This window comes from Capsicum annuum, chromosome 6 (genome assembly GCF_002878395.1).
Source record: "Capsicum annuum cultivar UCD-10X-F1 chromosome 6, UCD10Xv1.1, whole genome shotgun sequence".
In the NCBI taxonomy this organism is placed as follows: Eukaryota; Viridiplantae; Streptophyta; class Magnoliopsida; order Solanales; family Solanaceae; genus Capsicum; species Capsicum annuum.
Genome location: NC_061116.1, coordinates 192,907,026 through 192,918,112, shown reverse-complemented (window position 1 = coordinate 192,918,112; position 11,087 = coordinate 192,907,026). Strand labels below are relative to the sequence as shown.

At 34.0% G+C, this 11,087-nt stretch overlaps 1 protein-coding gene across 13 annotated transcripts in view; it reads right to left on the bottom strand.

Moving 5' to 3' along the window:
• Positions 1 to 3,766: 3,766 nt before the first annotated feature.
• The window catches only part of LOC107872775 (syntaxin-81), a 17,302-nt gene continuing 9,981 nt past the window's right edge, over positions 3,767 to 11,087 (bottom strand). For all 13 annotated transcript variants that reach the window (XM_047413660.1, XM_016719373.2, XM_016719374.2 and 10 more), the window contains 4 exons: positions 8,158 to 8,301; positions 5,992 to 6,258; positions 5,737 to 5,868; positions 3,767 to 4,093 (listed from right to left, as the gene is read on the bottom strand). In XM_047413660.1, coding sequence (XP_047269616.1) covers positions 3,950 to 4,093; positions 5,737 to 5,868; positions 5,992 to 6,258; positions 8,158 to 8,301 — 687 coding nt within the window. In that variant the 3' untranslated portion in view covers positions 3,767 to 3,949. The remainder of the gene's footprint in view (positions 4,094 to 5,736; positions 5,869 to 5,991; positions 6,259 to 8,157; positions 8,302 to 11,087) is intronic.

Sequence of the window (11,087 nt, the reverse complement as noted above, 5' to 3'; positions counted from 1 at the left end):
TTTTCTTTTTAGTTTTGTCTTTAGCATTAGTAACGTACTTTAGAATTAAGGGACAGTTAAATAGATAATGATTAAAGAATTATAAGGAATATATGGATCAAATTACCCTCCTAATAATTTTTTTAAGGATTGTATAAAATCTTGCTAACAACTAAAATGAAATGAAGAAAGTACTTTATTTCAATTTATTTATTTCGGATACTATTTAAATAATTAAATCATATTTATTTTTAAAAAAATATTTTAAATTATTAATTTTTGTAATTTATAAATACAATTTATTAAGTTACATTGAATCAGAGATCGAGATAAGTATTATTATAGAACAAGTAGTTTGCTCTCTCAAGAATAATAATTACAAATGTTGCAGGTTGCAAAAGGCATTTGATGTTTTGACAAGACATAAAATGAAATTATGAGGTTTTAGCTATAAGAGGAAGCAAGGACAGTTAAGAGTGATTATATACGTGGATTAAGTCTATATTTTCGTTAAATAACTATGCTTGATCAAGTATTAACAAACTTAGTAATGATTTGTTATGAGATTAAGTCCTGACATGTTCCTTCATTTACAACTATATAATTAAAATTGGTTGATGAAGTTAATAACAAACTCAAGTCCATTCTTTCTATTAAAGACTCATCATTGCCAAAAGCTCAATCTTTCCTTCTCGATCATTTCAAGTTATGTGATGTTAAACATGTCACTATATTTTTGTAGCTCTAAAAATATGTTATTACAAGTTAAAAAAAAAAAAAAAAAAAAAAAATTTCAATTATGAAAATGTACTGTTCCTCTAAAACAAAGTAATAATAAAATGGCTCACGTGAAATAAAAAGAAGGTGAAACTGTTAAAATGGGCTTGGCCAGTGAGGCTGGCCCAACCCAACTTTTTAATTAAGTGGGGTTGGGCTAGATTTTTTCAGCCCATTTAAAAAAGAGGCTTATAAGCCCAGCCTTACTTGGCCTGTCGGCCTCAGAGGCCAGCCCATGGGTTGAGATATTAAAGATAATTATTAAATATTTTTAAGTTGGTCATTTATTTATCTAAAAATTACACAAATACACAACGTATGTTTTCAATATTACAAAAGATTTCAACTCCCTAAATATATTACAAAAATTCCAATATATACACAGAATGCTATGTATATGTTAGCTATGTTATGTATATTAATAGAGAGAGAGAGTAAAGTAATACACAGAATCCTAACAATTTTGCTTAATGTAATATTTTGTTCTTTATATTTAGGTTCTCTTATGTAATAATCTTGTTGCTTTTATGTAGATACTTTGTGTATATCTGTATTTATTATCTTAACCATATTAGAATTTTTCTATGGAATTTGTAGCTAATCATCATTTCTTTGCTTATTACAGTAAATGTCATGAGCTAATAACAACTAAGGGATGATTTGGTGTGAGGTATAAAGGATAAATAGCCCTAGATGAATGAAGGACTATTTTATCCCATGTTTGATGTGAGATATTAGTTAGTACCAACATTATTTATCACATCATTTACACAATAGTGATGAGATAAATTATTCGTATACATGGTGGAATGAATTATTCGTATACATGTTGGAATAACTAATTCCAAGATTAATTATCCCGGGATAACTCTTTCCCAACCTAACGACCCTTAAAAGTATTAGTAAGATGCCTATAACATGCTAAAAACTAGTAAAAGACATATTAAAGTAAAGCCATAAAAGTTGGTGATAGTCTAGTACTTATAATATTTTCATTTATCATGTTTCGGATTGCTTTTATTTTTCTGAAAAGTCAACCTATCCCAACCCAGGGCCCGCTTAGGGCTGGATTGGGCTATTATTTTAAAGACCCTTTAGTTAAAAGGGCTAGCCCATCCTAGCCCATTTAATTCTCTAGCCCGCTAGGGTTGGGTTGGGTTGGGCCAGCCCATTTTGACAGCTCTACCGAAATGCATCAATAATCCCTTAAACTTAATAGTATAATTCATTTAGACATTTCGTACTGCGACCTTAGCACCCGAATATATAAAAAGGTATTTCTATTAACTAGACTATTTCAACTTCAAATTTTGAAAGAAAAATAACTCTTGTACTTGTTCTCAAGTGTTTATTGCGTAAATAAATTAACTATTTAAAATCTGGCACCTCTAATTATATGTGTTGGCCTCAATAAGCAATAAAACTGCATGCATGTTCTAGTGAGATATAGAATTAAGAAGGTGACACATTTTATGTGGTTTACTTATCTACATAATAAACGCTCGAAAATATATACATGCATTTTACAAAAAAAATTTAAGTTGAAGGTGTCTAATAAAATACGTAATCATGTATATATTTAGATGCTTAATTAAAATAAATGATAATTTAAACATTAAAAAAAAGTATATTAATAAATTTAAAAAGATGGATGTATTTCACCTAAAAGAAAAAGAATTCTTTAGGTAATCAAATGTTATTACTAAACCAAGACTATCAACCATAAGTAGAGGTATCCCACTTGAAGAAGGTGTGCTTTTAGCTTTCAAAAAGAGAAATCCACACAAAAGGAAAAAGAAAAGAGGGAAAAATATCAATGTTGTTTGTTGTGGACAAAAAAGATACAATCGAATTGCTAATAGAAATTCACACATGATATGATATCTATTTACTTTCACTATACTAAAAACAAGAGAGAGAATCGGTTTGAACTTTAGTTCTTCTCCCGGACTTTGATTTAGTGGTAAAAGCATAAAACATAATGTCTAAATTAGACACACATCATGATTTGAAATCTTTTATAGATAAAGTTTGATATTTAATTAGAGAAGAGTAAAAATGTGGACACTATTCATCAACTTTTGATAACATTGATTCGAAGATTTTTCAATTATTAAGAAGAAAAAGAAATAAATTTCTTTCTTTTATTTTATTAGCGTTCGATACTCATATTGGGGCCGACTTAAATTTGAATTCACACATTATAAGGTTCATTTTTAAAGATCACACTCAAACTTATATTGGGACCGACTTAAATTCGAATTCACATATTATAAGTTTCATTTTGAAAAGCCACACTCAAACTTAATAACTCTGATTAAAAATGAAGAGATATAAAGTTGTCAATCATCCCCACGACCCATGGTGGTTGGATATCTTCCTCAACATTCCTTTACTCTTATTTGTTTCTTTCTAATTCCTACTTTCTATTAGGTTTTGCCTCCTCTTGCTTTGTAGGGAAACACCATAATTTGTAATCCCACCAAGAAGGCTACAAATGGAGATTGGGGATTTTCTTTTTAAGCATTTAAAATAGCAATTATACCTTCCCTACTAAGGGGGTCTATACTTTTTCGATTTTTGCATATTTGCAGTCATATTGTTCTAGGCTTCTTTTTTTGCAGGCATGTTTTCCTCTTATCTTTTGTATTTCTATCTCTATTGGTGGGTACCGAATTCATTTTTTTTCTCTAGAAAAAGATGGTCAAAAGATTAGTAGTTTTATCAGATGAAATTTCACAAATTGCCCTAGCTGCTATTCTTTAATTTTGGCCTTCAATGGACTGATTGTTAATTTTTGTCACTAAGAACAAAGTAATGTGGGGCATAAATTATTAGATATTGTGATGCAAAAATACCAACGAAAAAAGTACTACTCGTACTTATTATTTAGGAGACAAAAGACCAGCACAAAATAGGGGTGAAACTACAAAAGACCCATAATTCTTTACACAAAGTCGGACTCGCATACATTACTTTATAGTTATTTGAATGATAATAGAAGTATTTGTTAACGCAATTTACATTATTTGATTGTGGAATCAAAGTGCAATATGGTGAAACTGTTGAGACAAAGTTCAATATTGCTGGGCATGGGCCAGTAGAAACAATAACTGCCTCCAAATTTCTAGTAACGTTACACAACACATTACTTGATAATTTACGTTCTATACTCCCATTAATTGTCCTATAATTAACTGTACCAATCTAGGAAGAGGATTGAAAATGTAAGTACAAACAGAAAGAGCAAAAGAAAAGTTCTGCTACTGCTGTTCCTTTGAATGGCTTGTGACAGTTCTTTGTTACCAAGTGCCACATTTTGAGTAGCTTCAACTGCCTGAAATGAAAAATCATAAAATTCATACCAACAGAAGCTCAGAGCTAATTGTAGAAGGCATGGACTTCAATAGGGTCGGCTAGATGAACCCCCAGTTCTTCAGAATCTCATTTCATATATGACAATGGAACAATATCATTCTAAATTCTGTTTTGTGCACTTTCAAGAAAAAATGTAACCTGGTTGATCATATACAGACATTAATCCCGTTGTTTCATTGTTTCCTAATCTTTACTCTTTTCTTCTCATGCATGTATGTCGATTGCTTCGGTGGCGGATGTTGCGTTGGATGTGTGGGCTTACTAGGGGTGATAGAGTTTGGAATGAGACTATCCGGGAGAAGGTTTGGAGTGGCTTCGGTGGAGTACAAATTGCGGGAAGTCCAATTGAGATGGTTCGGACACATGATGAGGAGGGGCACGGATGCCCCTGTTCGTAGGTGTGAGAGGCTAGCTTTGGATAGTTTCAGGCGGGGTAGGGGTAGGCCAAAGAAATACTGGAGAGAGGTGATTAGGAGGGACATGGAGCCGTATGTAACTTACTGAGGACATGACCCTAGATATGAAGGTCTGGGGGACGCAAATTAGGATAGAAGGCTAGCCCCAATTTGGTTCGTTAGTGTAGGGTATTACTTGGTGGGTGTATTATTTTTGTTATGCCATCTTGTTTCCTGCTTTATTACGAACTTGTTAACTATTCTTTGTTTACTATTCCTTGTGGGTGTCGTATTTATGTTATGTCATCTTATTCTATGCTTTATTACGGATTTGTTTATTATTCCTTGTCTTGATCTGGGGGTCTACCGGAAACAGCCTTTCTACTTCTCCGGAGGCAGTGGTATGGACTGCGTACATCTTACCCTCCCTAGATCCCACTATGTGAGAATACACTAGGTTTGTTGTTGTTGTTGTTGCATGTATGTCGATTGCTGACAATTATTGAGCTCAACAGGCAGATGGGAACTTTCAATGCTTTGATAGGCGATGCAGATGGGAACTTTCAATGCTTTGATAGGCGATAGCTCAAGAGACAGATGGGGACTTTGAATGCTTTGATTAAATGTTTAATGAACAAAATAAAAGCATAACAGTAGGAACTTTAGATTAGAAGAACAATGAAAGATCCGTAAATTGTGATGTTTGTTAGTACTAACTAGGAAATGGTTATATATAGGAATTTTAATAGACAAAAAGCAGAGATTCTCTGAATTATTTAAGCAAAAGAGAGAAAAAAAAGTGACCTTTTTGTCATGTTAACGAGATTAAAGTTCTATCCAACTATAGCAACAACATACCCAGTGTAATCCTACAAGTGGGGTATGGGCATATGGGGAAGGTACTGAGAACAAAGACCATAGCCCTACATTGGGAGGAAGAGAGGCTGTGTCGGATTGACCCTCGGCTCAATAAACTAATGGGAGTGAAGAAGCCATGGCAAAATACTAAACAAAGCCTGGCAAAGCATTCTAAAGGAGGAAGAATAATTACAACAAAATAATGTGATAATCAAAGTACAAAGAACAATAAATATTTAAAAAAAAAAAAAAAAGAAACGAGAAATTACTAGAGTAATACTGCGACTGCTAGCATGGTAGGCAGGAGTTCTATCAAACTAGTAAGTAAAACAGAAACAATATTCCTAACCTGCTCATATAAAAGCTCTATCTGTTGGGCCTGTTGCAAAACATGAGTGGACATAAGATGGTTTAACGCAGACACTTCCACCATCTTTGTTTCTGTTTCTTGAACAGAATCCAAGAGACTGTTCAGCTCTACCTGCATCATGCGAATGATCATAGTAGGTAAGAATACAGGAATGGAGTATATATGTGATTTCAGCTTTAAGAAGTTTGCTTGTTTGCCAGAACTAAATCCTCAACCGGCAAACTTCCCACTTACTTGGAGCGCACGAGTTTCATCGTCCAAAAGTTGTTCTTGGACTCTTATAGGGACTGCTTGTGATACATCAGCGTCCCTGACCTCAGAGTCCCTTTTCATGTCAGGATCCAAGCTACTAGAAGCTGAGATCTCTGTAGCATTTGATTTGGTAGTGTTCTTACGTTTCTTTCTTGGTGTCACTCGGTTAATAGCATCTTGAAAGCGTATTGCCCGCAACTGGTCAAACTGCGATGTGACCGAATGAAGCTTTTCACTTAAAATTAAAACCTGTAGTGTAAAAACAAACAATAAATATGTAGATATGCATCAAGACTCCAAGAATCACAAGAACAGAGTGCACCTTTAGGTATATATAACACTACTGGATTATCATCTATTGTAGATCTCATGATAAACCAGAAGAAATATGCTTTCAAATGCCTTCGCACTCTACTCTAAAAGATCTGTTTTTTTTTTCCTTTTACATCCTCGGCTTCATTGGACACAGGGCAGTTTGAAAACAAGTAGAGGAAACAGCTTTAGACATACTTTCATCTGATTTCAGATTATAGATTAGGTTGAAAAACTATATTTACATTATCAACAGGTATTAATAATCACCACAATCTAGTAACTTCAATTACTCAAGTATGGTAATACGACTCAAAAGATGCGCAAATCACAGAACCACCACATAATACATCCACTTTCTAAGAAGCAACATCAGGGAAACAAAATCAGCAGCGCTAAAAGATCCAAATTTAAAATAGTAACATGGTTACTCTACTAATGGAATCATAGTCGAAAACAATTGTGAATTATTACCAGTAACATCAGAAATCATTTCAATAATTTCTCTATTTGAAATAGGCTATTCGTAAGTATGAAAAACCAGCAGAGAATGGCGGATAAATAATTGTGATATGACAGTATTCTACTGATTGTAAAAAATTGCACTGAGGGTGTGTTTGGTATGATGGAAAATATTTTCCATGGAAATTGTTTTCTTGGAAAAAATTTTTCCTGGAAAATAAGTTGGTTTTCTACTTATTTTCTCATGTTTGGTTGGTGAGTGAAAAATATTTTCCGAAAAATATTTTCTGGTGTTTGGTTGGTGAGTAGAGACTATTTTTTAGAAAAATATTTTCTAGTGTTTGATTGGTGAGTGAAATTTTTTTTTTTTAGAAAATACTACTAACTGTTAACTAGTATATCAGTGCCTCTAACAACTCAATAATTTGTAAGAACTAATTTAAGCATAACAAATAATATCAATATCGAATAAATAAATATTACAATCACTAAATTTAAGCAACTATTAATTAGCAAATATAGGAGACACTTTTCAATAATCTCAAGATACTACAATCAATAGAAATATAACGGGACGACAAACTTATTCAACCTCGTGAAACAAGTTACATCGATGACAAAATGAAATATGCAATTAGTAAAAGTAACATAGGTAAGTCTTCCTCTATGCATATGAAAATAACAATACATTCAACGAACATTGGAAATGAAAAAAATTCGGGCTTCACTATTTTTTATTTCAAGCAATGTAAAATTAAAGCAAAACACAGTGAAAAATATTTTCAAGTAATGTAAATTTTTGAACAATGTGAATTTTTTAAGTCATGTGAATATGAGTGTTGTTGGGGTGGGAAAGAGGAGTCGGGGTGGAGTCATAAGTCACATTTGTCATTTTCTGAAAAATGACTTCCCTTGGACCATGAGGGAAGTCATTTTCCCTCAAATTGAGGAAAATGAGTTGTTGTGAAAATGTTTTCAAATATTTTATGGCAACCAAACAAGGAAAAATAGGAAAACATTTTCTAGAAAACATTTTCCATCATACCAAACACACCCTAAAAGATCGACTTTTCAAATAGGAAAATGAAAATTAATATTTAAATAGAAGTACCTAACATAGGCGCATGGAACACTATCAAAAGAATTCACATGGATATTAGAGTATTCTACAAACAGAATCATATCAAAGACAAGGACATAACATCAACTCCTCTAGCATCACAGATCATCTAATAATATCCGAAATTCAATCAGTATCAATGAAGTTACTTCAGAATTTCCAAATACCAGCAGAAAGTGGGAAAAGATATATCAGGGAGCAGCCCAATCAAATTATAGAAGATTTGATGACTATATTAAATGTAGCAACCATACCACTCCATGCTTGTGTGCTACAGTATCAGCATTCAGATTGTCACCCTTCAATCCAAGCCATCCCTTTGAATTTGCATCTTCCTCGTTTATACTATTTCTGAGAACATCTATCTGCTCTTTGCATGATTTTACAAAAATAGTAACCTGCAGAAAGTTGTCAGTAAGAATCTTCTAATTTTTTTAACTCTTAACTTCACAATCTCGAAAAAGTGCATTAGCATTCAAAACAAAGCTGCACAAGAAGCAGTCAACCACAAAGGTGGACAAGGATCTCTTTCTTGTGACTCAAAAGTTTATTAAAAGACGTCAAACTTGACAAAGGAGGAAAAGAAGACATAATTTTATCAAACATTTCAAGGGATTAAACAAAGATGTAGTTTTCAACTTCTCATAAGAAATTTACTATAGTAAACGGCAGGAAAATAAATCAAACACAGCACCTTGGTGCAGAAGTGTCAATTCGGTCGGTCATAGTCAGGCAGATTTACCTGGACGGAAACGTGAGCTCAGGCACCCCTTACGAGACTGATAACACTGCAATTTCTGATATAATCCTTTTCAAGTGTGTAACCCATGCACAAGATACCAATTTGTGCACTGGTCGCTGCATGCACCTTTGTTATCAAGAGAGTCTGTTTCTCTCTTGTTTTTGTCTATCCTTTCTTATCTTTCCCTTTCTTTCTTCTCATTTTTACTTCCCGTCTGCTGTCTTTTTTTGTCTTCTTTCGATTATGTTTCTTTTGTTTCCTTGACCTTAATTTCATCTTTTGCCATTTCTCTCTTCTTTTTTGCCATCTCCTTCAGATGCTTCTCTTCAGCAATACTTTTACAAATAAAGTCACCCTTTCCCTAATTCCATTATCGTTTCCCTTGTTTTTTCCATCAATTTTTTCTTTGATTTTTAAAGTGGATTTTCATCAAATAATGACTAGCTATTATAGATCGCTTTTAAAGCATGAAAATTTTTTAAGAATAATTTGTAAAGCGAATGATCTTTTTGTTGTGATAATCTATGTTGCTCAGACTCTCCAAAAATATCGCCGCACCCGTGTAGGATCCTCCAAAAATACACTGTTTTGGAGTAGTCAATATTTTTGAAAAGTCCGAGGCTATGAGCAACATAGGTGATACTATTAATAATTATAGCTTGCTCCATCAAGCTGTTCTCAGGATAATATTTTCTATATGAAATCAAACCAAACAGTAATTTAGCGCACCCATAATCTTAAAATTTCAGATACGCCTCTGGTCATCGGTTTAAAGTCAAACTTGGATTTAGAGTACTGTAACCACCAATTCAACTTCAATTGGCTTTCATCCTTCAATTTTCATAGTACTTTTCCAGGATTTAGATTATTGCTGGACTAGAGTCAACTAGTATTGTTCACAGACTTATTAAAAATTAGTTAAGCAATAGATCATAATTAAAATATAAAACAAGAAGCTCATTACTATATATAAGATCGAACTTCAGAAAATGTTCAACATGTGTATCAGGACCAATTTATTCCATCATACACCTGGTTCTTCTCCAGGTTTTGAAAACCACAAATGTGGGCTAACCTAAAGCTCTTAATAGAGCAGTGAGCTGCTTAACACATACTAAAAGTCCAGAATAAGTAGTTTGGGAAATGGGAATTGTGGATAAGGACCCACAATCACTTTCGGCATTCAGTGTCCTTAGTCATCCCTGCCACCCAAACCAAAAAAAGGGAGATTCTTTTTTTGGAGTGTTAATGTGTTAAATTTACTCTTTTACTAGATCCATACCTAAACCGTGGAAAATCTTACGTCTTTCATACCAACTGACTTCATTTTGAATTACTCTTAGAGAAACCATGCATGGTAAGATCATATAATTCAGATGTGCAGACCCAGTTTTCCAAAAGAATGACATCAAAGATGAAAACATACCATATAAAAGAAAATTTGATGGTTGAAATAGAGGAATGTTACAAGATGCCTATGCAGATGATAATTAACAAAGAGAAAGGCAAGTGCTAAAGAAATATTTTGAGACCAATAACATTCTGGTTTTGGAGCGGTTGGGACTGATATCCGACATGATATTCTGGTAGCTTCAGGTTTCGGCAGGGGTGATTTTCCATTCAAATACTTGGGCATCCCACTAACCACCAAGAGATTATCAGTAGTACAGTGCAATCCTCTGCGAGAAAAAATGCTTGGTTGAATCACAGCTTGGACAACCAGATTCCTTACTTAAGCTGCTAGGCTACAATTAGTGAGGTCTGTTTCGTTCTCAATCCAGATGTTCTGGTTGCAGGTGTTTGTACTGCCTAACAAGGTGGTGCAGATGGTGGAAACCTCATCAAGATCATTCCTATGGACAGGGGATATAAATTATCCAGGAGGTCCCTAGTTGCTTGGGAGATATTAAGCTTGCTTAAGTCAGCAGGACTCAACATACTAGATGTCTACAAAGGGAATCAAGCAGCACTTGATAAATTGCTTTGGAACATGTGCATGAAGAAAGATACCCTGTGGATAAGGTGGATCCACTCGTACTATGTCAAGGGGCACGGTGTGGGAGACTCAACCTAATCAGGCCTCTTGGATGATGAAGAAAATACTCAAAGCCAGTCAGACCTTTACCCAAGCTGGAATAACTGAAAGAGCAGCAATGATGATTACTTACTCCATCAAGAAAATGTATGTACATATAAGGGAAGAGTATCCAAAGGTTGATTTGTAACAATGTGGGGCCCCTAAATGGGTTTTTATCCTGTTCTTGGCTCCACATAGGAGGCTGCAAACAAAGGATAGGATTTCTTGTTGGGCCAACCTCGATGACATGGAGCATCCATTATGTCATGCTGAAAATGAAGATATTGCACCCAAATGTGTGGCCTAGTGGTTCAATGAAGTTGGGTTGAGCACCATGAGGTCCCAGGTTCAATTCTCAACAGACA